This window comes from Tinamus guttatus, unplaced genomic scaffold (genome assembly GCF_059628265.1).
Source record: "Tinamus guttatus ecotype Peru unplaced genomic scaffold, ASM5962826v1 Tinamus_guttatus_pri_ptg000376l, whole genome shotgun sequence".
In the NCBI taxonomy this organism is placed as follows: domain Eukaryota; kingdom Metazoa; phylum Chordata; class Aves; order Tinamiformes; family Tinamidae; genus Tinamus; species Tinamus guttatus.
Window position 1 is genome coordinate 1,257,929 of NW_028288910.1, and position 26,976 is coordinate 1,284,904.

The 26,976-nt window shown below is 41.9% G+C and overlaps 1 protein-coding gene across 1 annotated transcript; it reads right to left on the reverse strand.

Annotated features, from left to right (window-relative positions):
- Positions 1-1,023: 1,023 nt before the first annotated feature.
- GMPS (guanosine monophosphate synthase) lies at positions 1,024-26,976 on the reverse strand. The gene is made up of 16 exons (XM_088530464.1): positions 26,940-26,976; positions 21,739-21,920; positions 18,318-18,432; positions 16,527-16,624; positions 15,200-15,303; positions 14,518-14,711; positions 13,994-14,159; positions 12,491-12,642; positions 11,811-11,984; positions 10,197-10,302; positions 9,088-9,203; positions 7,882-8,007; positions 6,808-6,923; positions 4,976-5,106; positions 3,006-3,178; positions 1,024-1,418 (listed from the first exon to the last, which is right to left on the reverse strand). Exons 1-16 carry the CDS (start codon positions 26,964-26,966, stop codon positions 1,317-1,319), a joined length of 2,082 nt encoding a protein of 693 aa, XP_088386590.1. The 5' UTR covers positions 26,967-26,976; the 3' UTR covers positions 1,024-1,316.

Genomic DNA, 26,976 nt, shown 5'->3' on the forward strand with positions numbered 1-26,976 from the left:
AAGTATAAATTAAAACAAGTTAACCGTATCCAACAAATGGGAATTAAACTACGTCTGTAACGCAAGTGTAAGTACTAAATGTAAAAACAAGTTAAAAAGTGTGCAAACAAAAGAACATAGAATAAGTCTTTTCAATCATTATTCCAGTTCACAAATCTACGTAACTGAAAAATACAGGTAGCCATTAAACACACTGTGTTACCCAACACTTTGAAACAAGTATCTCACCCCCACGGAACAATTTGGCAGCCGAAGAAATGCAGCTGTCAGCGAGCGGCCAAACCAGCACCCCGGGTGCATCCCCAAGGGCAGCTGCTGGCACCTGGTGGGCGAATCCCGAATCCCGGCATTCCCACCTGCACGCGCAGGGCAGGCTCGAGCGCATGGAAAGAGCTGGCCTGGGCCTGACAACAGCAGAAAAGGAGCAGGTGTCCAAAGTAACCACATCTCCCCTCGTAAATTATTGCTCAACTAAACAGCGATACACCAACGACTGGAGGAATCTACGCGGATGGGTTAAGTCCGCCCCGATGCCACGATTCCACACTACGCGACTACAACGTTTAACGGCCAAGTACAACAGGCAGAAAAGCTTTTCCTGTAGAAGCTGCGTGTAGGAACAAGCGGTTGTCAAGCGGAACGGGCAGCGGAGGGGCTAAGCACCGAGACCCACAAAGCGGGTTTGCAGATCCAGCCGCTCTCCCGCCTTCCCGCCGGGAATCCCCCCGCGCACACGGCGAGGCCGGATGGCGCCGCGGGGCGACGCGCGTTCCGGGACGGCGCCGGCAGCGCGGGCCAACACGTCAACCAACAGAACAGGCTCCACAGCTCACAACAGAGGCACCGACTCCACCACTCAGCAGTACCCACCACTCCATTTGGCAAAATATTTATTTATAATAAATCTGTCCAAAAGCAGTTGGTCACATAAAGTATTCATTTTACATTTTTTTTTTTTAGGCTGTAACAATGATTTTGGTAGAAGTAAATAAACTGTCTCTTTTTACATGGTGTACAAAAACAAAGAGACGTTGAAATGACAGTTAACAATAAAACACGTGGAAACAGGAAGAATCAGTAAGACAAAGGCCAAAGCAATAGGAATCCGTCTGCTGCCATGATTATTTACCCGTACAAGTCCTCAGCCCCGCTCGGTCACCCCAGCACAGCTCTCAACCGCGGATTTATCCTCCAGGAGGGGAATCGGATGTGATGTAGCAGCTCCAGTCACTCTTCACAGTACTGCATGTCAACACTGGGAATGGTTTCTGATATGATTTCAACTGCACACAGTACTTGAATAGAAAAAAAGTTAGTTACTCCCACTCTGTGGTTCCTGGTGGCTTGGATGTCAGGTCATACATCACCCGGGAAATGCCGGGAATCTTCTTAATCTCTGCTACCATTTTTAACACAACCTATGGTGAAAAACCAAAACAAAGCATGTGAAACCAGACCTAATAAAACTGTCCTAGAAAAGAATGAAATAAATAGAAAAGAATAAACAAATTTATTCATACTAACATTGTTTTTATGTGGCAGAGAAAAAGTCTGTAGTTATTAGCATGTAGCTACCAATTAATAAATAAAAACACCTAGCTTCAGGATCTCTCAAGTTAAATTGGCACTTGCCAAGTTTTGGCACTGATAATGAAACAAGGACTATTTTGTAACATGGTTCTCCTACGGCAGCAGCTCTTCAGCTTCAAAGCTGTTTTACAGAACATCAGCAGGAACAGGAGGCTGGCATGCCTCTTTATCAACCATTTCCACATTTTGCAGACCATCATCTCCAGTGAACCCACAGCCAAACACAAAAGAGCTGCCCAAGTGAAATGGTGAACTTGTAAAATGAAAAAGGGAGTTCTGAAGGTGAAGAAAAATAATTCACGGAAATAAAAGCATCCAAAGCAAAAAGTTCCCATTGACAGTTCTGCAGAGCCCACACCAACTCTTTTTAGCAGGAGCACTTTTAGGTGAGACAGGGAATTACACAGCACTTTGTTGATCCTGCACACCAGTAAGTTCAGCTTCCTCCAAAATTCCACAGCTGGCAGCTGGGGAAGAGCAGGTTCCACGGGGCTGGGGTTCACGCCACGCACTGCGCTGCTCTCCATGGGGGAGGAGCAGGGGGGATTTTTTTTTTTTTTATTTTAAATGAAGTTATTGTTATTTTTCTTACTGTCTAATTTTACAAATAGCGTTTCACCTCTTGAATGCACTTTGTGCAAGCTTCAGAGCAAGCGAACCCAAATTTCACATAAGGCAATAGCACAACCTTGAACCAGCTCTTCTTTAACCTGCCAGGCTGCCTTAAGGCAGCAGGCTGGAGAGCTACAGGCAGCTACAACGGTGTGACACAATTCTCAAGGATGCAGAAAAACAGCCCGTTCTGTTGCTCTGACATGTTGCACTTCAGTAGATCCAAAGCAGCCAAAATCGTGGACATTGACAAAGTTTCAAGAGAGAGTGCCTAGGCTCGAGCTCCCAAATCCTTTTTGACACTTCAATTGAATATAGCCATTTTGAGATGTTCTGAGCAGCAGCAAGTTCCCCAAAAATATACAAACTAATAAGTGAATTCAGAAATGGGAATCAGTAGCAATTCTGAAAGTCAAGACATCCAATCACCTATGCAAATAAATAGTTTTAAAATTTCAGAAGTGTTTGTGGTTTGGAATGTTTGTTTTGCTTTGTTTTAAAATCAATGGTATTTTAGAACAACTCGACTGGAAAGTCCTTTTTCTCTCCCCTAAGATGGTCGCACCCATCAGACCACACTGCCAGCTTCTCATTTTAATTACACATTTCTCCTTCCCTCCCACCCCCAACAATACATTCCTCCTAACCAAGACTGTGAAAAAGACACAAAGCAAAAAGATTCCAATGAGATCAAACTCAAGACATGAGTAATCAAGAAAGGGGGAATCAAGGCAGAAAGGCAGAGCAAGTCTTCCACAGGGACGGATCATGTTAAAAAGAACAAATATAAAAGTTTGTATTACCTCTTCTGGAAACTCATTACCGGGGGTTGCAGCAATACCAGTCATAAAATCGCTCGTAATAAAAGTTCGAATAACCACAGATCTTTGACAGGAAGGTTGCTTCTGTAGGGGGTCTCGGTCAAAATGCAACGGTGTCAGAATTATTGGCATCTGGCTGATTTTTCCAGCATAACCTTCGGAAAAACAGCAGTATTTTTATGTTTCTAAATATAAACATGACAGGTTTGACAGTTTCCCACCCATACTTGAAGTGATGCAGTAGGAACTGTATTTACACAGACAACCTACAGCTGAAAAGGTCTGGGCCCTCTTCACTACTGCTGCTGCTGCACCTCGAAGAACACTCTGCTCATGCAGTTACCTGCAGTGATCTGCAGTTAAACTACTCACCCTGCCAATGCAACAGCCTCCAGCCCTCACGGAGGCACCAAATACAACCAGACGGCCTCTTGGTGCCTCTAATTCACTGATCACAATTTAAATCCTACTCTCCTTCACATAAAAACACATTTTGAAGATACTTCTAGTCTTCACAAGTGCAACCAAGATGACCACAGATCTCTTGGTAGGGCAATTTAACTGCTGATTATTCTTACGTTACTTCTCTGTTACACCCAGAAGTGTCTTGTCTCTTGACATACTTAAAAGAAAGCTCTTAAGTATCTGACTCGCTGGGGGTAATTTAGGTAACTCCAGACCGTTATCTCAAGTATTTTTTTTTAATATGCTCTTCTGAAAACCAATACACAGAACCTCCAGTTTCACCGTTTAAATTATTGAGCAGTTTGAGGCTCCGACATGGCAAACCCAGAACCGCTCCAGCCCCGACACAGCCCTCTGCTCCCACCAGCTTCAGCTTCACGGTGAACGGCAGGAGGAGACGGAGTCATTTCATTAGCAGGGAACTCAAGGCTCATTCCGAGAGCGATTCATTCGCTCCAAGGTGTCACCAGGAGTCAGTGAGACTGAAACCTACAGTTTTACAAGCACTGACAGAGCTACCCTAAGCATTCTGAGGGTATTTTCTTAAATTAGGGCAACACAGCCTTGAAATGGAGTATGTATTTTTAGAAACAAATACTTTAAATTTCATTTATACAAAATATAAGCAAATCTGATGAAGCATTTCCCAATGCACACCCCATTTTCAGACATAATTAAGTAAAAAACAACAGCAACCACCCACCCAAACCCACCATGCACCTCATAACTATTATACTTCCAGACTCCTCCTGTGTAACCTATCACAGAGCACTGAGTATTTCCTGGATGTCAAGGGTTTAAAGTATTACTGTGTGCTAGTTTGAAAGGGTTGAGTTTACAAATACAGCTTTTAATTTAAATTCAAAACCATGAAGCACTTTGGTCACAGATAGGGAGCATCCCCCTCAGAAACTTTGTATACGGGCTCCTTTATACACACAACACCTTTGTAAAACCCTTCACGTTTCTTTAGGTAATTTACTCAAGTAAATACTGATGACCAGCAGCATCTGGGGAGAGGTGGTTCTGCTGCCTCCCAGCTGGCCAGCAGTTCTTCTGGCACAATCCCTCACTGCAGGGCTTTGGTTTACCTCGGGGTGTGCAACATGTCAGAATAAAGCTTGACCCCTACCAGAAGAAGGCATTACGGGAAAGGGGAAGGTACTACAGGAAAAATGTTTTGTCAGTTACGAGGAGACGTTACGCTGCTGCAAGGAGGTTACTCCGTAGATCTTCAAAAAGCACCTGAAAGTTAAAGCCCTAAAATCAGTTCTGCTAGCAGAAAGACGAGCAACTCCTGTCTTTGAGCTATCAGACTCCAAACTTCACGAGGCTCTTGCCTGTCATCTCGCTAAAGCAGGAACTTTCTGCAGATACCCAAGAGCTCTGGCTACAGATTCTGACTGGACCAATGCCGCTATATCCAGTTGGGCTTGCAGGAACCTTGGAACAGGAGTCGAGCCTGTGGGATAAGGCCAAATACCTACCAGACTCCCTGAGAATATTGTGAGCCTCAAAGTCAGCTTGACGTAAAGTGCTGAGGACTCCCGTGGTCAGGAAAGTGGGGGTGACATCTGTAGGAGGCTCCTTGACCGGCGGGCCGAACACATACACAACTCTGGAAAACAAGCCGGAGAGCAGAAAACCACATTGTGTGTGTGTGGAGTAAAGCAGACTGCAGCGAAGGCAGCGGAACCCAAAAATAAAGAAATTAAACATTTGACTTGGCTCCTTACTTAACAACTAGAACTTTATATAATTTAATGCATATGTTCTATAAACATAACATACATTTGACTTCCAAAGCTTAGTACAGGTATTAATTTATTTTGGTTTCCTAGAGACTAGCAATAGCCTCAACATCACTCATTCAAAAGAATAATCCTAAAAAAAAAAAAAAAAAAAAAAAGAGAGAAATGCCAACTCAGTGGTATCACAGATTTTTTTTTTTTAATTTAAACTTTTACTTTGATGTTGGTTAAAGTTAAGGTTATTCTAAGAAAGCTGCTTAATAAATGCTTACAATTTATATCTTCTCCCCTATACAATTTATATCTTCTCCCCTATGGGGAAACCTGCAAAAGCATTGTTAAATAAAATACTCCTCATTAGCACATCAGTAGCTGCACTTTCATCACATGCCACCCATACCAGTTTACAGCATCCATAATAAACTTCCGAATTCAAATTAGCTGCATCAACTTTATCTTTTTAATCTCACTTACTGTCCTTTTATATGTGTGGAACAAAAAGCAAAGTATAATGTTGTCTCACCAGCATCACACAAAGGCTTTTATTTACTATGACAAACTCATACAAGTTACTCACAAGTTTGCAGATATACACCAAGAATATTTGTCTAAAATCTGAAGCAGGAAAATACAGAAGATTTACATTCCAGATTTTTGTTTGCAGTATAAAATCTGCAAGCATAGTTGGGCAGAAGACCAACTGTTTCAGTGCACTGCCAGCTTCCCAAGCTCCTTTAGTGTCCCTATAAACACCAACCAAAAGTTCCAAGAAACATATCCCAGTACAGCAGAACACTTACCAAGAGGTGGTCAAATGTTGAGAGTAGCATTAAATCTGCAAACAAGCTGAAGAACATAGCAATGCTCTAACTCATTCACATCAAGAACACTACCTGTTCTGACAGGTGACACTTACTTATAACAAACGGTTACTTCAGCAGTGTAATTATAAACAGTTTTGCCAAAGAAAGTCTACAGTCAGGCAAGGAGGATTTCATTCTCCAGAATAGTATCCAAATTCCCACAGCTTCTAACATCTCAGTCTCCAAAATAGCTTCCAGCAGTGTAAAAACTTGTTTTGATCTCAAAGAAGCTTCAGCTGCTGGAAAATTTATGCAACCAAATAACCAGAGGCCATAATCTATTCCCAGGAGGGCTCCCTAAGGTTGCCTAGCTTTGGAACTTTCCTTTGTAGCGTTAGAGCTAACAGTTCCCTGTAATCATCTTTTCTGATGCAAAGGAAACACTACATGACATCACAAGTCACTAATAGGCTTAGAGGCTTTCAAATTACACTTTAAGTTGCACTGGATTTCATCTGATCAAGCACTTATTACGAGAAGAAAGGATAACAAATGATTTTTGAGGTTAGCAACTCCAAAATAAATCTAAATGTTGATGTGCTGAATTTCATAACCACTGGGTAATACAGCTGTGTCATATAAAAAAAGTGATGCTGTACATGAAATACAAGCAGCAGGCATTAGGTTATGCACAGGCATTAGATTGCATACATTGAATGGATCATCAGAAATAAAAACACTCGATGCTGAACAGAGAATGCTTACCTGTTTATATTGTGGCACATGCGCGGTATGAGTCTGGCAAGAAACATAAGAGACTCCCAGTGTGGAGCATCTTTACTGGAGATCCCGCAAACGTAGCTATATGAACGACAGTCACCCTGGGGGGAAGAAAAAAAATAAATCTGTCTTCAAATTTACTGCCAAAATTATCCACATTACCTTCCCGTTCACTTCGTAAGCTGCAAGTTACAGACAATACTTTGTGTCAATATTTGATAGACACTAATCTCTTGAAGTCTGCATGCTTAGAGATATCAATTGAAGAGAAAGAAAAACAGAATTCTAGCAAGATCTCCCCTGAGCTAACAAGAGCGTATAAAAGAACAAGAAAGCTTTTGGACTGGAGATGCGTGAGACCCCAGAGGACAGGGATTGATGATGCCCTCAAAGAATCGATCCATAATCTGAAGAGTGCAAGTAACAAAGTGTCTGACTACTTAGAAAATCGTTAAGTTATTGTATGCAATCCCATGAAAATGCCAGCTCCGTATTTAGTGAATACAAAAATTTCCACAGCATTGGAATAGGACTGAAAGGAAAAAAAAAAAAACCTTATGCCACTCTGAATGTTCCCATACCCTGAATAATCTGCATTTCTTTGGTTCTTTTCCTCTCAAGAATATAGTACCAAATACAGGAAAGGGCAGCAGGGATAATCCAAATGCAGAAAGTAGCCTTTCTAACTAACTTAGACTGGGACTCTTCATCCTTCAAAGGGGCAAGAGGATTACAACAAAAGTTTACAAGATCACGAATCCCATGAAGAAACTGCCTCTGGCAGAAGTGACCACCATTATCCAGCCTCAATTATTTCAGGTGAGCCAATATCCTCAAACATGATACCTGCCATTTACTCAAACATGATTTCAGATGTCTTGAGACCTCTGCACTACCAGCAATGACAAATGAAAATAACACAGTTAGGAGAGTCTTTTGAAGTTCATTTTCTTGGCCAAGCTCTTTTATTTTTACTCTTTCAGCACTGATTCTATGTTTAATTACAGCCTGTCAAGCTGCTAGGAAAAGATTTAACATCCCTGGAATGAATCCCCTTACCTGCACTCCCACAGTTTTGATGGGTAACAAGAAGGCATTCAGTGAATGTAGGCTTGTAATCTGCATCAGCCTCTCCTGGTCTTCCTCACTCGTGCATGCTTTGACCCTTTGCAACAATGTATGTGGCTGTGCAGCAACGCAGAAAAAGCAGCTTTTAATTACAATAAAGAGCCCCAACCTCCCAAACGAAACTTACACAATGAGGGGAAAAAAAAAAAAAAAGATCCTTTTACCTGCTGGCTGCTTAGGTTTAGTTCATATTTGCACCTCTAAACTATTTACAAAATCATGAAGAAATTTTTTTTAAAAATATTAAAAAAAAAACAACACCTTTCACCAAAGTACTAATTTGAGCAAAGTCAGTTTTATTTGCTTAGCCTGGATATATTTTAAATTGAAGCTCTCCAAGGTAAGAGATGGGCTCCTTTCTTACATCCATTCTCCCCTCCAGACCAGGATATTTTAACATTGTTTCAGATACAGAACAAATCAATACCCTGCTGGGATACACTGCCAATTTAACATGCTTTAAAGGAAAAACACTGCAAATACTCCCCTTTGTGGCCTGCTGGTGATCAGGAGCACCATACACTGCAGTGTTTCTTCAAAAAAGCTTTGGAATTTGTTTCGAATTTATGATTCACGTCTCTGCTAAGGTCCTTTCAGCCCCCTTCAGCTCAACCTAAGGGAGTTCAATGTAATCATGATGGTCAAGAGACTGAAAATTTAAAAACCAGTCATCAAGTACCTCAGGTTTTTGTTTAAACACTGGGCAAACAAGGAATTCTCATTCTTGTCCTTTCATCTAGGCACTCGGTGACTTTAATACATGCAATCCTAGAAAGTTACAATTGTTTTTGTAGGCAACCATCTTCTGCTGATACTACATGATTTGAGTATTTCCAGAAAGACTCATCTGTCAAAAGGTGGGGTTTGTTTTTATTCATTTACTATTTGAAAAGTATATAAACTTCCATTTCCTAAGAGACAGCTAATGCTTGCAACTGAATATGGTTCAGAAAAACCTACTGTACCATGTAGAACTGCTTCAGGTGAATTGTACTGGAATGCACAGCTCTTCAAAGAGCACACATGAACAGTTTTAAATTTTAACGCCTCAAACATCATTGTACTTCACTGCAGAAAATGCCTACTTATTTGAATTTGCAGAAATGCATGCTCATTTGAATTTAGTAACGTTATTACCTTTTTAACACTTGCAGAGAAATCTGCAACTATTTTCAAAATATTATTTGTTTCGGGGAAGTCTTTGCACACGTAGGGTTCTTCAGCACATATCACTCTGATTGCTAGACCAGGACCTGCAACGTCAAGTTAAGAAAGCATTACATCAAAGAACATGAGAAAACAGCAACAACACACACACACCAAACCCTGCAACTGCACGTTCGTCATTAAGGATGGCTTGCTTGGCCATTGTACCTATGGTTAAACTGTCTTAGCATTTTACAAAAATATGAGAGTAAATTATTCTGAAACAGTATTTCTGATCAGTAGATTTAAACATTAATTATTGATAGCTTAAACTGGCTGTTTAAAGCAGCAGTTAGCAACGACGAAATCCTGCCATCCTTTTTTTACTAGGCAATGGATGAAAGTTACATTATATCACTGAATTTTCACTGTTTACAAAGCTCCCTGAAGGCCATTTGACCTTTTGACTGCTACAGACAAAAGTACATGCAGTTTGCTGGAAATGTCTCCAAACACATCTTGTTTCATTTTATGTCACGCTGATGCATTAACAGACTAACCCATGCACTATGCTGGCGACTACTACATACCCTGCAGCACAATTTTCAAAAAACACTTACAGAAAAACACATCCCTCTGAAAAGAATTTGGACTGTTGTATTAATTACTTTGACGTTTTCTGGTCAAGAATTCCTGCTGTTATTTTCAACATAATTCTGAAAACAGCAATTGCTGCCTTAGAATGACAGGCCAGTATTTGAAAAAAGATGCATTTAACAACTGAGACAATACTCAGCTGAACTTCACTATTAAATCTTGTTTTAGCTTATACAACTAAAGAAAGAAATAGAGGAAATTCAATTATAAAGTGATTTTTTAAAAAGTTTTAAGTAATACAGCTGCTCACAAGTAAACCTCTTTTCCTGAAAAAATATTCTGCTTAGGTTAAACCTTCATAAATCCACTAATTTTGTTTCATGTTTTTACAGACAAATGTATTTATGATTTAAAAGAAATGTGTTCTGAAGGTTAAGTATCTCCAAGCAATACTAATGTCATCTATAATCTTTCACTGAAGGGCATACACTGCCCTCCCATACCTGGGAAGGGATGTCTTGAAACCAGCTCCTCAGGAAGACCCAGTTCTCTCCCTAGCACTCGCACTTCATCTTTGTGGAAGTCTTTCAACGGTTCTATTACTTTACCCTAAAAAAAAAAAAAAAAAATCTCGTTAAGCCTCAAGCACTTAGTTTAAATCAGTCAAATTGGCCTGCTTTTTATAGCATCAACTGCCAACACTTGCAGAATCACTAGAAAGAAAAGGCCATGTGAATGCAAGCTTGTAGAACAGCCAGAGGACGGTGTAGATACAGACAGACAGACGAGACAAGGACATGGAAGTTTGTGCCACAAGTACAAGTGGCTCAAGCAGTGTGAGCACAGCTGTAAGCGAGGCTAGCTGGGATTATCATCAGAAATTCAGCCCTTTCTTCTTTTCACTAGACATCAAGCCAATTAAAAACCCTGAAAACACCTTATACAGTGATGAATATTAGAAGTGTGCACCTTTAACAGTTACTTTCTGCTCTGTGGTTTATTGCTTATTTGTCACTCACTGAAAATCGAGGTCACCTTCCAATAGGGCATTATGTAACAGTTCATATATTGGTTCTTTCTTAGACTTTTTCAAAATACAGCTAAAGAACTTACCGTTTTAATGTTAGAAGAGGCAAAATTGGTCAATCTCCTACACTTGCATCACGTGCTAATTCTTAAGACCTCTGCACCCAATGGCATTCAGAGTGATTTCTTCTGCCACCAGCTCAGCTCGCCAAGTTTGTATCATCTTCAACCTGCTGGTCTTCGCCCACAGATGTCCATGTTGGGCCATTCAAAAAGACACACCAGTTCTTAAAACGACAACTGGTAAGCACACTGTGTGCCACCAGGGAGTCCTGGTTTTTGTAACCGGATCAGTTACCAGCATGGTTAACCAGTAACTTCATGCAGAGGCTGCCCAAGCCCAGGGAGGCAATCTCTGCAGGTGTCTGAAGGAACCGTCCCTACAATTCGGCCCAATTAAAAACATTCTTCTCATTTCATCTCAAGAGAGTAGAATACTACTATCAAAATGCTGACTACTACTACAAGAAAAAGATTATTTCAGTGCTCTCACTCAACACAAGTGGATTATCATTTTCCTAAAGCACTGTCACTGCTCTTGCCTGATTCAGTACTGTGCCAGATCTGGACTATCAGTATCATCAGAAGAGGTTACCCTAAACTCATCTTCAGAACAAAATATAAACAGAAGGAATAAAAATGATCTATAACACCAAATTCAAACTGAACCAGACTAAAGTTGCCTGAAAAATCTTAAAGTAGTTTTCTACTTAAGACATTTGATATTGCTTTTGCGTATTGGAATAGTGTGTATGTGTTTAAGAGATAGAAGAGTAAGGAAAGTTTTTGTCTTAAATGAATCTAGTCTTGATCTGTTGACATTTTTCCCTAGTAACTCAAATAATTGACTGCTGCTTACACCTAGCAACCAGGAATAAGTGGAATAACTTAAAACTTGCATTACAGCAGAATCTAAAGGGCCTCCTCAGAATAGGGTCCCATCAAGATGGGATAGCTAGCGAAAGTTTCCACAATCCGCTTTGCATTTGTCAGACCAGAAGGATACAGTCAGTATCCTCATTTTCAGTTACCTCTTCTCGTAGCTTTCTGATCAGTTCTGTATCATTATGATGAGTTTTGATGACTTCGGCTTTGCCACTCGCAACAAGGGAAGCACTTTCAATGAGATCAGGTCTGAGGGTACCCTGAGCAAGAAAAACCTCTTCAGGTTTCAGATTCATTTCCCCAATAACTTCATTGGCAATCTGTAAGATGCAGAGAAAACAGAAAAGTTCTGATTTACTTTTTTAATTATAAGAAGCCTGAGGGAAGTTTACAAATTGCACCAAAAATGCAATTGAACCACAGAAACCTCTGCATTAAAAGCATGAGCAACAAACAAGGAAGATTCATCAGTGTAATATATCTGATAACATAAGCAGTGGAATAACAGTAGCCTAATCCCTGAGAGATACCTAAATTCCCATAATTTGCTGAATAGGAAATTAAAACAGTATCTTTGGTATTCTTGGTTTACTTGAAAGGTTATGCAACTGAATGCAATCACCAGTCACTGTGTTGTATCTAACTGCGACACTGAATCTAGTAATATGTTTTTAATGTTATATCATTATATGTCCTCTACAATGCATATGACCCACTGATGTCACTGAGCACACAGTGCTCTGGGAGTGAAACAGCCTGAGCTACGAAATATATCTAGAAATTGTACCACTTTAAAAAAAAATGAAAGAATTATGAGCGTCATTACCTTAACAAAGGTGTCACCAATAATTTTTCTCTTTTCTTCAGGACTTGTAGTCATATTTAAGGTCTTGCTAATCCTTTTACGTGGAGTTCTGTCCTCGTCAGAGATGGGCAGAGTTGTTGTACCATTATAGAATGAATGGGCTGCGTTTACCACTGCACGAGATTACAGGAATTTGTTGGCAAAGTCAATAGAGTTTTTCAAGCAAGACTGTGAAAAATCAGTTTTACTCTGTTGTTTTAAAATCCTTTAAGTTGTTTAACTTATCAGCTGCATTTGATTGGCCTGCTCAATAACGCAGGAATCATTTGCAACAAAACTATTATTTTCTCTTATTAACTTACTTTAACATGAAAAATAATTGCTCTATATGAGGGTAAGTAACAGGAGGAAAGTTCCGTTGTTTCCCTTCATAGATTATAAAACTTACTTGCTTCATTTATACAATTAGTTTAGAGTTCAGTCTCCCCAAAGCCTTTCTGCAACCAAAATGAAAGAATGTACTATTACTTAAGGTACTTTATGCCTCTTAGAGGCATTCTCAGTACAGAAATCAGCTAGAAGGCTCCTTGGCAGCTTTTACCAGCACTGAAATCCATGACGTACTGGACAGGCATTTTCAGAGAAGGGATAGTCAGTTTGCTACTCTGACAATCTGCCTCATCCTAGGTTTAGAGTTCACAAAATGCAAGGATACGGCACAGCTTTTTCATTAAACAAAGAAAAAAAAAAAAAAAAAAAAAGGAAAAAAGCAGGATTTTCTAGTCCAACCTGCAAGATGCCAATACCAAAGCTGTCTGCACCGCTTCACACAGGCAAGTTAATGGATTGCATTGCTCATCTAATACTGTGCTTCCTCACCAAAACAAAACAAAAGAGCAAGAAAGCCCATGCCACTACACAACAGTATTCACAGTATGCCTTAGGAATACAGTTATTGCTCATTAAAAATAATTAAAAAAAAATCAGTTGGGTAGTATTAACAAAGCTCCTACAGTTGACTGCGCAAATCAAACATATGTAATTTGCCTTCTCTGACCTACTTATACTACAGGCAGCAAACCCCCCTAAGCCTCATCAGGGAAGATGAGGTACCTTCTGCTCTCTCGTAAAGGTACTGCTCGAAATCGTTACGACTTGCTTCCCAACAAGCCACTGTAAAAACACAACTAAAATACTCTCTTAAAACACACGAAGGCAGGAGCTGCTCATCCCTCAGGAGAACAGGCACCACCAAGGTGTCTAAGCTGCTGCACGGCCCAACAGCAGCGACGGAGATGGGCCAGCTCATGAGAGGCTCCAATCATCACACGTGTTGAGCTAAATATTTTAGGTTTGAAAAGTTGAGAACGGGTCTGGCTTGCTCCCAGTTAGCAACTATGCCTTGCTATGCAAGTCTGATAACTGCGAAAGTTCATTCAAAACAATGAAACAAAAATAGGCATTTTATGAGACTGGCTATATTACCTTTACTGATCTCAAACATATGCAAAAATAATATGATACCTTTAACTTGAATTCCGAGCTTTTTGAGTGCCTCTTCCACAGACTGGCTTTCTCTTTTACGCATAAATCCATTATCTATGTGTACAGCTATGACCTGATCCCGGTTTAAAGCACGGTTCAGGAGAGCAGTACACACCGTGGAGTCCACACCGCCGCTGAGTAACACCTGAGCACGAGGGGAAAAAGGGAAAAACAGTATTTGTTCAGCCTCTTTTTATCATGGCAGCGGGAGGCAGGGTGGAGAGGCAGGAGGAGGGAGGAAGTCTGTGTTAACTATAATTCAGATGCCACAAGGATGAAAACAGGCTATGGACTTAGAACCAATGGAAGAAAACGAGAAGTTAAGCAAGGTATCAACCCAATCGCACAAATGGACACAAGCTTTCTAAAACCACTTGTTTACCCAAACATCACCCAAATCATGACAATTCTGCACTTCTCAGATTTAACAGAGTAACTGCAAGGGTCAGCATTTCTGTCAGACTTTGGCAACTAACCTTTCAGCCTCCATTCAATCTACTTACCAGGACTTTGGATGAGCCCACTTTCTCTTTGATATCCTGGATACACTGAAGTTCTCTATTTTCTACGGTAAAGGTACCACTGCAGCCAGCAATATCATAAAGAAAATTCTTCAGGATCATTTTTCCATTCACTGTAAGGCTAACTTCAGGATGGAATTGTGCTCCGTAAAGTTTTTTAGATTCATTTGCTATACCTTCATAGGTACAAGGAAACGAACGTTATTAAAACAGTTGCAAGTGAAATACATATCCAAATCAACTCAAGCATATACTTCTGCTGTATACTCAGTACCGAGCTGGCATTTTCCAGCTTGTTAGAATACTAGCAAAGCTAAGAAGTTCAGAAAAACTGACACTGCATTTGTCATCCAGCTTTCACACTAATGCTCCTTGTAACTGAAGGTGGTTTTGTTTGTTTTCTTGAAACAAAAGCATAAAAATCAAGTTTGTTTTTTCTTAAGTAACTAATTTAAAATAAAACAATTCCTTTGGAAGTCAATTTCATCGTTTCCCTTACTAACATGACAGGAAATATACTGAACAAAGTTGTTTAAAATACTTAATTTTGCAAATAATTAATGGAAATATTCTATTCATATTAGGTTCCAATTAAGAACCATGTGTCACACTCCTTTCCTTTAACAAACACTATTAAGGAACAGCCTCAGTATAAAACAAATACCTGCTATAATGTTCCCAGACTGTGCAACAACTTTGAATCCATCAGCCACTTTATCCACACTGTCTCCATGAGTGAGGAGGACGAGCTCTTCCTTCTGAAGGCCCCTACACAAAATTAAAAACTAGCATCAATAAATGAAAAAAATAAAAAAGCAAGCATTTAACTACCTGTGGTCAGATTTAAATAATACTGCACTGTGTCCTCTAAGAGTGGCAAACTATAATGAAATTTTCCCAGCACTCTTCAACTTCCAAGATTCTCACTGAATTATGTATTGGTTTAGACCGACTCCTGCTCTGGGTGCACATTCCCAATTGGATAGACACATTTTTTCAGTGAAACGTGCCCTAAGTAGAACACAGTCCAACCTAATCAGCTCCGCTTCCTTTTTTAGGCCGGTCTCCTTTCCACCAGTGCCAAGAGCACGGACAGAGGGAGAGACAACGACAAAAACGCAGTAAGGTCCAGCTACAGAAAGGGTTTGGAAATGCTATTCCAAAAAACATGTTTGTCAAGCCATGATAGAAGCAGATACTCTGGAATAGGAATATCTTCAAGCAAAGAAATTTTACTAGATTAAGCACAGGTGAGAAAAATGATCTCCTATTGCAAAAATATACATGACATTTTGCAAAGCAATACCCAAAAAAACCAAACCCATCTACTTCCAATACACCTGCCTCATTTAGAGCTAAAGCATGTATTTTGTGTGAAGGTATATTCCAAAACTCAGTTACTGCTTTATACATTTCCAACAGACGCCCCAGGGTTCCCAATAAAAGAGCATTCCAATCTGTCAGGTCCATTTTAAAAACATGCAGAATCTCCTTCCTAGCAACTGTCATCTCTTCAGCTTACATTTCTTCACTGGAAGTTGCATAAGTTCTTCTAAAATAGATCTTAATAGACTTAATAGACTTCTTGATGGTTTCAGATTTTCTATTACCTTTCAAATACAGAAGTTACCCCCTGCACAGCAGAATGATGCAAGAACTTCCTTAAAAATGAGATTCAGGTACTGAAGTATACTTACTGGTATCTCACTAAACATTTCTTATTTTGAAATGCAGACTTTACATTATATTCCAAACAAATATATCTGCATTTCTAGCCAACTAAGCATAGAAGTCCAAGTATTATATACGTAACTTGCCTATACATGAACCCAACTTTAAAGGTTTTATTAGAAATTACAGACAAGAGCAGGTGCAATTTCACAGTTCTCTTAAAAAAAAAAAAAAAAAAAAAAAAAAAACTTCTGCTCATGCAGCCATCAATTCTAGAATGTATTTCCAACATTGTTCTGGTTATTTAAAGTATCATATACCTGAACAGTGAACATGTGTTATCCAGGGTAATGTTGAACACTCCATCTTCTCTAACACTTTTTTTGTGCACAGTACCTCCAAATACCTTATTCATCATCTGTCAAAACAAAAACAGCACATCAGAAAGCACCACACAATTTAGCATCACTTTAGTCTTTACATCATTCTCTCTCTCTCTTTAATCTATGGCTATGACAACTGTTCTTGTCTTGTCCTCCAATAGATATCAAGTTAGTTTTTTCATTATTATACTCATTTAGTACAAGATTCTGCAAAACGGTGAGCGTTCTCTTCAAAATTAATCACTGTATCGCTGCATTATTGAGCTTGTTCTTTTTTGCTGGTCTTTGGGCAGCACCGCTGCAGACAACGAATAACAAACGTGGAGGAGGCAGCAGAGCTTTGCTGGATTGTGCATGTTCAACTGTGTGCATGGGCTTGCACTGACAAACGGCCACTCTACAGGCAAGCAGAGTGTCTAGGACGAATTGTCATAAAAATGGGCAAGCTGCTGAGAAAAAAAGAAAACAACTGATTTAGCTGTACTAGAGTTAAGTGCCCCCAGGTAAGATAAATTCCTCAAGATCTGGTTACGTAGCTCTACATAACAAGTTGAAAACCCTAAGTCCCCCTTTTTTTTTAAAAAAAAAGCTTTATTTCTGAGACCAGAGACTCTTATTCAATCCCCACTTAATCAGAGTAGAACAACTCTCAATCAAGCTATAACAAGGTGAAGTATCTGCATTTTAGGTTTCAAAAGTCTCAAAGATTTTTACCTTACAAATGCAACAGATAATCTAAAGCAGTAGGAAGGGGAAACTCTAAAAATGCTTAAAAATGTTTAATCCCTGAAGAGATTTAAGGAATATTGCCACACTAGATTTAGAACAACACCCACTGTGCTCGACAGATTTCAGTCTTTTCTAATGAAGCAGCAGTTTGTCACTGAACACACTTGATTTGTGCCTGTAAAGCCAGGCTTGAGGAGCTACCCCCCTCAGCTAACTAGGGTGCTTTGGGACTTGCTGGACAATTTAAGGCAGTTCTACTTTAATACTGCACACATTTCTCTTTAGAGCAAGCACTGCCAAAACTGATTCCATAATTACCAGCCTTGCTAAAGAAGTTTTTCCACCATTATTCAGCACCTCTGAAGGCCTAGGAAATTGCTACCCCTGAGGGGAAAAAAAAAAAAAAACAAACAAAAAGCACAAGTAGAAGTCCTGCTTCTAACCTGCCTTTTGTTCCTCTGGAAGTCTGTTTTTTCCCACTCAGATTGGATCTGCTATGCTATTGAGGGGTCAGCAGTCAATTTAAGTGAAATCTGAAGGGTTTTATTTTTGTGGGGCTTTTTTAGTACTCTTAAGAAATGCATTAGAAACATTCTACATTTAAAAACAAAGGGACAAACCATTTCAATTGTTTAAGAGGGGAACATTTTCCAATACCAAACAGAAAAAAAAATAGCGAATGAGTGCCACAGTACATTTAGTGTGACAAAAAAGGCATAGTGTTAGTCAAAATTAGCAGCAGTTAAAATTATTGGTTTTTTGTTTTGTTTTTGTTTATGCTGCTTATATGGCAGAACCAAGAAAAGAGTACACAGCTTGCTCTGTTTGTCAACTAGCACTTAAAAGTACCTTTACTTATGGCAAGTGCATATATGTGAAAAGCAAGTCCTTTGGCATACAATCACAATCATCGTGGTTGGAAAAGCCTTCACAGTTTAACTTCAGCTAAGAAAAAAGACCTAAAAGCCTCCCACAGTCAAACATATCTCTGCACAGCACCTGCATGCCATAGCAAATCCCAAGAACTGGTTTTCCTATTGTAAATATTGCTGGGTCGAACCATGGTGCATCTTCTGCATACACAGAGTTTGGTCCTCCAGATATGATGATAGCTCTGCAGACAAAAGATTATTAAAAAATTAATTCAAACATATTATTTACCTTAAAAACTTCTCATGTTATTAAAAACTGACATCAAGTGTTGTAACACTTTAAATGTTGCATACTTCAGTTCTTACTAAAAATGTAGCAAGTTTGTGATGCTACAACTGGTTAAAAAACAGCTACTTGCTAGAGAAGTATTTCATCAGTTCAATCAAAGCCAAATATAAGCCACATTAAAACACAACTGCATTTTTAAAACTCTTAGCTAGGTGTTGGCTATGTGAGAAGTGAGATGGCTAGTACAGAGCGTGGATTATTACCTTTATTTACATACACACACATACAACCTTTGCGAGGTCTGTACCACTCGGAGGAGATGCTTTCAAAGGCAGGGTCCTGAATTTCCAGAACTGTTGATAAAATGGCCCCTAATCCATGTTGATTGCAAAGGAAGATGGCATTGGCTGTAGCTTGGGTCTTGAAAGCCCAATTTCTGCGAGCACTTAAGGTCTGAAATTAACACCTCATGCTATAACACAAGATTGCATCTTTCCAAAGGGGAAGAGACAGCATTTGCAAACCATGATGATTCGCAAAATACTGAACTGCACAAGTATTGGTTAGTTTAGCAATGTTTTTTGGCCTAGGCCCAGGATTGAACATTAGTGTACCAGACCTTGAACTGTTTATTTCACCAAGAACAGTAAATCCGCTACTCAAAGTGAGAAATGCAAAATGGGGGAGGGAGAATGAGCCTTAACAGATCTAATAAAACTTTTCCTAGTGCTATTTAAAGCGCCTGTCAAGCAAGTACTGACAAAAGCTTTTTAAAAATATTTTTAACCAACAGAAATGGGTCATGCATGTACATCTGTGAGCACTGGCAGAACGCAACCATGCAGCAACACGGCTGCGCGCAGCAAACGCTCCGCGAGCGCGCGCGGCCGCGGGAGGCACCCGGGCGGCCCCTGCTCCACCAAGACACACCAGGGATTTCCTAAACTCAGAATCTGCTAGAAAGTCTGAAAAAAAAAGAGTCTTCGGGCTGTCGTGATGACTGCTTCCCAAAGGCAAATGGTTCAGTATATGGACTTAAGTGTCATACACACAGAACATTATTTAACTTTAAACGAAGGAAATGGAGCTTATCTTATAAGGCTTTCAGGCTAAAGAAGTCAAAATAATTAGATGCTGTCCTATAAGAGAACTGGCTTAAAACTTGCTTTTCTGCACCAGTTGAATTCTGCAGAATACAGAGAGGCAATCTCATCTCCCCGAGGAGCACAGAAAAGACAGGGCAGGGACAGCACCTGCATCATCTCAGCTGCCCACGTGAGCGGCTTCGGCAGCAAGGGACGTAGATGCCAGTTTCATCACAAAACCATACAGCATCCTGCACGCAGCCCTGCTTCCATACCAATACACTTTTTCTCTGGTTTAGCTTCATCCACTTCCAAATCTATCTTACCTAATGTTGGAAAGTCCATTTTAGATAGCTTAAGTGCACATCAAAACACTTACAGCAGAATACATTCATTGGCCTACAGATACCTGGACTCATTTCAAGGTTTGGAGTTGTATCAGAATTTATGGAGTAACACCACTGGTTCCACAGCCTCTGCTCAAAATGGGCACCTCATGGAAATTGCTAATTTTGATAAAATCTGTCACTAGAGATTGTTCCGTATTGATAGAAATGGAGACGTTTAAATACAACATGTAAATACAGCTCAGCAAAAGTTTTAACCTTTCTGCATATCTTAAACCTTGGCACAGAGCACAGTGCAGCTCCTAGCTCCATTCAAAGTGTGCCCTGGATGCCAAGGGCTGCAATAGGGAAACCAGGCACTCTGGGGACATATGGAACACGCAAGATGCTGCAGTGAAACCATTAACTCATTTTTACAGAGGTGCCTAAAAAGGGCACCAGGTGCCTGTCTTTAATATTTGTTGATCTTCCCTAGACGCAAGTGACTGATTGAGACTGCGGTTACAGAGCTTATTGACCGATCTAGATAACTACTCAGCTGAAAGCACTATCTTTGCTTTGAAAAATGAGCTTTTGAATGAAAGCGTTTTGCCCATTTTATAAACCAATTACTTGAATCCAACAGTTGTAATTGAGAACTTGAGAAGAGACCTCCAGCTGTAAACAGACAGGCACAGAGTGTCTCCCTGCAACCCGACCCTGACGCAGCTCCGGGGCTCCGTGCCGTTAGCACCAAGCTCCACGTACCCAACCCAACAAACCACAGGGGCAGGAATTCCTGGGCAGGAATGTGCCCACTTCTTAAAGACCTGACTACAGGAGAAAGATAAAGCCAACTGAAGTTATTTTGGAGGACATTTTTGAAAAGAAAACATTGCAACAGCTACCTGAGATTCAGGAGTTCCTGGGTTTTCTATATTATCTGGTGTTTCTATGTTATAGCTGTTTTTGGAAGAGCTCCCTAAGTTCCTATTTGACTCATTAAAATACACCATGTCCTGGTGTACTAGTAAGCAGGAATTACAAACACAATTCTACACACACACACACAAAAAAAAACCCAAACATTGCAGCAGCTGTTTGCCAGAGCAGCAGGGAGTGCACATGCAGTGCATTACTAGAGTTTTACTGAACTGACAAGTAAGGTCTGCGACGCTTTGCAGACTTCGGGGCATTTACTTTCCCTCACACACACAGACATACCTTGAGAAGCCTAATAAGGCAAGGGGAAAAAAGCATACAAAGCACTAAATAACTGCAAGACCTTTTCTTGCTGCAAACTGCAAACAATGCCTGGCAGTTTCAGCGTCTGAGTGTGGGTTTTTTTTTAAGCTTATTTCTGAGAAACAGGTCAGCATAATGTATGTCTCTGGTATGCAAATCAAAGATTACTTAAACATCTAATTTTCCCAGAGAAAAATTCAAAAAAAAAAAGAAAAACAAACAACCTCCCCCACCACCAAAACGCAACTTTTTAAAAACTCACTAAACTTGTCTTCCAGACAACTTAGTGTAACTGTTAGCTAAAGCAGGGTTTTCATTGATGACGCTTTTACAAGTCTTTATTTAAGAAATGACCTCTTAAAAGTATATTTACAACAGAAAGTGATAAAAATGACACATATAAACTCTGTGGCCAATAAGTTTTGCCAGCAGTACTCAAGTATTTTTTGCGAGCATGCTAAGGATGCAAGTATGAGCATCATTACAGCAGGAACAGCAGACACGCACGAAGCAGCGTTTAGCAAAGCTACCAGCATCCACAGGTAACATTATGCCGAAAAAAAGGGAAACCCCCCCAAAAGACTCACGTGCAAAATAACCTACCGAAACCCTTGTTCTCTGATGGCGAAGGCCGGCGTTTCCAAGGGGAAGATCTCGGACTGCACGAAGAGCTCGCGCACGCGCCGGTCGATGACCTTGCCGTACTGCGCCCCGGCGTCCAGGATGACCACGGCCCCCTCGTAGTGGTGCTGCCCATCCTTGAGCTCCGCTCCGGCGCTCTCCAGCTGCGAACACCACGCACGTAAGCGGCTGACAGGAGGGGCAGTTTAAGGCAAATCCTTTTCAATTACTAACAACTGCAAAGCGTATTAAGGGTACGAATGCATTATTTGAGAATTAAAGCGTCACAGAGAAGCTTTCAAACAAAGCTTCAAGTTCATAAAGCTCAGTGCAAACCTACACATTAACGTAGCACACCCCTTGCAAGAAGCCACACAAACACCACGTCCCCCAAACCCACAAATCTGGCCCAAATTAGGCTGAACAAAAGAACAGTTGGGGCAGAGCTTTCCACTAACAAGCAGCAATGGGCTCTGCGCACCACAGCCCAGTCACTCCTGGACATTTTTACATGTTGCATTTTCACATAAAGCCTAGCACACAATGTGGTAATTAGAAGCATGTGCCTTTATCTCAAGCAAAGGAGGACACTCTAAAATTAGTAGAAATGTATGTTTTCCCCTATTGCATTGCCTCACACTCTGAGCTTTCACTTGAAACTACCACCTGGGAAACGGCAAAAAGAAGAGCCTCACCACAAACGTAGCTACTGAAATAAAACATCTTTTGGAAACTGTACAGATTGCACATCAGTTTTGTTTCTGAGGTTACTTCAGCCAGACTCCCTTCAAACAAGGTCCAAGGGCTCCTTCATCCCCAGCATTTTGGAACTGGTTGGCCAAGTTCAGCTCAGTCTGGAAGAGGGCTGGGAAAAGCATGGGCAAGTTTCTTGTTTCTTAAAGGGAAACTGTGGAAACAGGTGGTGACTTCAAGGCAGCACCTTTATGGAGGGCACTTCAGGGAAGAACATGAACTCAGGCACATTGCAGGACAGCAGCAAGGGAGTGTCAGGAAAGAGGATAGGAAAAAAAGAAAGAAACAAAACAAGTACTGCTAATGAAGTAAGTTACTTTAAAGTAACTTAACCTATAACTTTGCTAATTTAGACTTGAGGAAAGGAAAAATGGGAAGTGTTTTACTTCAGCAACACAACCTCAAAAGCCATTTTTATGCTTACAGGTACTTAATGTTCCAAAAACAGCACGTTAGAAATGCTTTACAATTTGATAGACCAGAGGAGTCCCACGTGTACCAGGCCACACTGTCCCCAGCAGCCGGCTCCGAGGCAGCATTTCGATATGGGCCACATAACTACACCCAAGCCAAGCATGGGCCGTTCCGGACAGACAGCATCACCCTGCCGGGGCGGCTCTTCCCAGCGGGCAGGGAGCAAAGGCTGCCTTGGAATTTTCTGCCTCAGTTACTGCGAGACAATAGGGCTGGGAGACAATTGTCTAGGAATCATCCAAAGAGAGAAAATGCTTTGAAAGCTTCTAAAGCTTACACTAACTTGAAAATGGAGAGCTATAAAGTTTTTTCTACCTAAATAAAAGGGTATAAGAGGAAAAAAAGTGGAAAAATCACTCAGAAGCTTAAATCCAGTTCAGGGTTGGCTACTTCAACTTCTTTTCTTAAAATGGCAACCAAGCAGCTGCAGAGAAGCTCTTATTGACTTTTCAGTCTTGGGTTGGGCAGCCATGAGGACCAGCAGAAGAGCAGGAGTCTCAAGGCACTCTCCTTCAAACGCCCACGTGGGACGGAAGGGAGATCGCTAGAACATCGTTCCTGTCCAGTGCAAGGAAAGGTTGGCTCTCAGAGCAGTTCTGCACATTTTCACCTAAATTATCCAATGTTCTTGCAATAAAGGCTGACATCCATGTTCTTTCCTGATCCCACCTTGTGACAAACGCTATTCCCTGTAGTGCTGTTTTGCCCTAGAAGTCTCAACGAGGTGGATTCAGCGTGCCCTGCAGCTGCCAGCAGGCAGGGACAGGCACTCCAGCCTCTCCGTTGGGCGTCTGCATCGTCTGCTTCCATGGCGAGGCACGACGGGGCCACGAGCGACCTCCTCCCTGCACCCAATAATAAAGCTAAGAAAAAGGCCAAACTCATGTTGGCATCAGTTCAGCTGAGCCAGTGACCAAGTGCTTCTATCTGGAGCTAGTAAATAAATCTCGTTTGCAGTCCCTATCCTCAGGAATTAGAACTCGCTGAGCAGTTATATGCACTGAACTAAATCCAGACAAAAGCTGTGAGAGGACATGCATATAACAACAAAAAGAGCTCAAAATTCTCTTTGCGTTTCAGAAACATTGCGTAAGGAAGAGCAAGGAGGTCTGCATCTCGCTGGAAACTGCAGCTCTGCCGAGCAAGGCCAGGACATTAACACAGAGCCCCTTGTCACAAGGACGAGCTCCAGCAACCTCTGCGTTACAGCTACTGCAAACACCAGGGCTCAGCACCCCAAAGCTGCTGGCGGCCTCCCCAGAGCAGCATCTCTGCCCTTCTGCTGGGCTTTCCTTGTTCCTTCACTTTTACATATAGTACTGGATAATTTTGCACGGTATTTTGAAAAACTCTTCTACAAGGAGCTGTGTTAATACTAGGAGAGCAGATTTCCAGGTGGGTGACATGGATGTGAAGGATGGGCAGCCTCAGGCTTGGCATGGCAACGAGATCACGGCCAGCGTTTTGCTGGGAGCTGGTTTTCACCTCCCCAGATGCAAAAGCCAGTTCCTAATCACAGCTCGGGGTTTTCTTCAGATGATGCTAAGGGTGCTCGTAAAACCCAATAAAAGCACCCACTGCTTGAGCAGTGCAGATCCCCTGACGGGAACACGGCCCACCAGCAAAAACTGTGAGTAAAAAAGGGAGAATCAAACCGCAAGGAAGTTCAACACTGAACAGAATCCAATGGAAATGTTACCATAAATCACATGGAAGGGAGGAAGGAGAAGGCAGTAAGTCAAGACAGGATCTGGCTTTATTTATTTAAAGGCACAGATCCAAGACTAGAGATTTCACATACAAATTTAATAAGCAAGCTCTATTTAATGAAATAAAAGAAAGAAACAGAGGCTGTTAACATGAAGCCAGTTTAGCGTATGCATTTGTATATATAGGTAGGAGAAAGGTGAAGAGGACAGCAGGTAACAAGCAGCTCCAACACAAGCAGAATTCATGGACACCAGGGAATCCTCACCCAAAAGAGCTGCTGTAAAACAGATTTCTAATAAAAGGTCATTTTACCTCCCTGGGGTATAGCCAGGGTGCCCCGTTATCCCTGTAGCTGTGTATTTTCACAAACCCTGTGGAAATTGCTGCTTTTGAGAATCACCACACCTGGTGTGAAAGCTGGCCAAGGTGGTTCAAATGTTAGGAGATGTACAGCATACATTTCAATCTCCTGGGAAAACGGGGACTAAAGAATACCAAATGGGACTCAAATCCTCTAGGAGAGGAGGGGAAGAAAGTCTCCATTCAGCAAACCTATATTGCAAGAGTTGCAACAAAATCCACCTCCTATGTGAAAGATTTCCACTTTCTCTGTTATAGACCGACGTGCCAAATAAACCAATCACACCAACAAACCAGTGTCAGCTCCTGCCTCCCGCCCGCCGGGGCTCCTCACGCAGCCCAACGCCCAGCGCCGGGCTCGGAAAGGCGGTTCCGAACCGCGCACCAAACCACACGTATCCGCACGGCCAAGGCCGGCTCCTGCTGCGATCCTTCCTTTGAACCGCTCCGCTTAGTGACACTGCAGGAAAGGAAGAGCTTCCGCTGCCGCTGTCGTTAGCTTCATAAAACGATATATCAGTTCGGTAATTAGCTGTGCTATGAGACCTGCCATCAGGCTCCAATTACCAGCTAAGGACCCAGCGCATCTTATTCATTTCTTGGTTTACCTAGGGAGTGCTTTAAACCAAGTTTTGCAAGTTCACAACAGCCCGCTTTTGCAAAAATCGGACATTTTTTCAACATTATATGCATCTACGCACCTGCAAAATTTTCATTCAATTAAAAAAAACCATCAATACACAAAAACAGCCATATCTTCAACTACTCAGAAGCCCCCAACAGTAGCTCCGTTGCAGCAGGGGCCCCTCTGCCCAAGCCTTTGCTCCCAGAGCTTCCATGACACTAACAACTCCAGCAAGTCTGAACTGGGAGCTCTGACCTGGGATTTTCCAACCTGCATAGGCTTTTTTGGAGTCCAATTGCTTTCCTGCAGTGCTACAATTAAGCAGGTGTAAAAACACTTATTCATATTTTTACTGAGAGTAACAGAAAAGTAACTGCAAATCCTTGGGATAGCTATAAAAATACACCAAAGCAGCCCACCTGTTACTTCAAATAAATGTGGATGGATATAAGGTGCATGCAGATTTACAGCAGGTAACTGCTGGATCAGCTGGCCCTGTGCATTAACCATTCTCGCTACACAAACTATTTTCACACAGGAAAGCATCACAACACCCAGGGTGGTCAGGGAGCTTCTACAGCGCTAGAGAAGCAGCGGCTCTCAAAAACACCCCAGTTGCAAAGGCATTCCCGTACTCCAGGAAAGCCCACGTTAGAAAACCTTACCTGGGACCACCTAAGCAAAGGTCAAAATCACGTTTTATTTCAAGCCGGGTAACCACTCTAAAGTGATGCTTTTGTCCAACCAGAGGAAGAGCTGGAGAGAACTTACAGAATTTCTGGTGGGAATTCACACTTCTTTACCCAGGCGATCCCTGGGGGTCACGGGGAAGATCCCCCGTCCCTCGCGGGCTCGGCCTCCCCCGTGGAACGGGGCTGCTCCTCCAGGCACCGCGTAACCCCGCGAGCAGCGCCCAAACCGCGCGGGGAGCCCCTGCCCTGCACCCCGCGCCCCAAGGGGGCCGCTGCTCCGCCGAAAACACACAGCAGAGAGGCAAAAAAACCCCGGAGCGGGTCACTGCCCACGCGGGCGCGGTGACGCAATGAAGCCACATTTTTTTCGAACACCATCACATTGGAGGCTGTGGAACCGCGGGCAGCTCCCGCCGGCGGCGGCGCTCGGCTCGGTGCGGGAGACGGAGCGGCTGGAGGGGGGGAGGCGGCGGGGCCGGGCCGCGGCGCAGGCCCCGCGCGGGCGGCAGGGCGGGCGGGCGCCACGCGGCGCGGGGCCCGCGCACAAAGCGGCGCGCGGCGGCACTGACCTTGGCGTCGCCGTTGCACAGGGCCATGGAGGCGGCG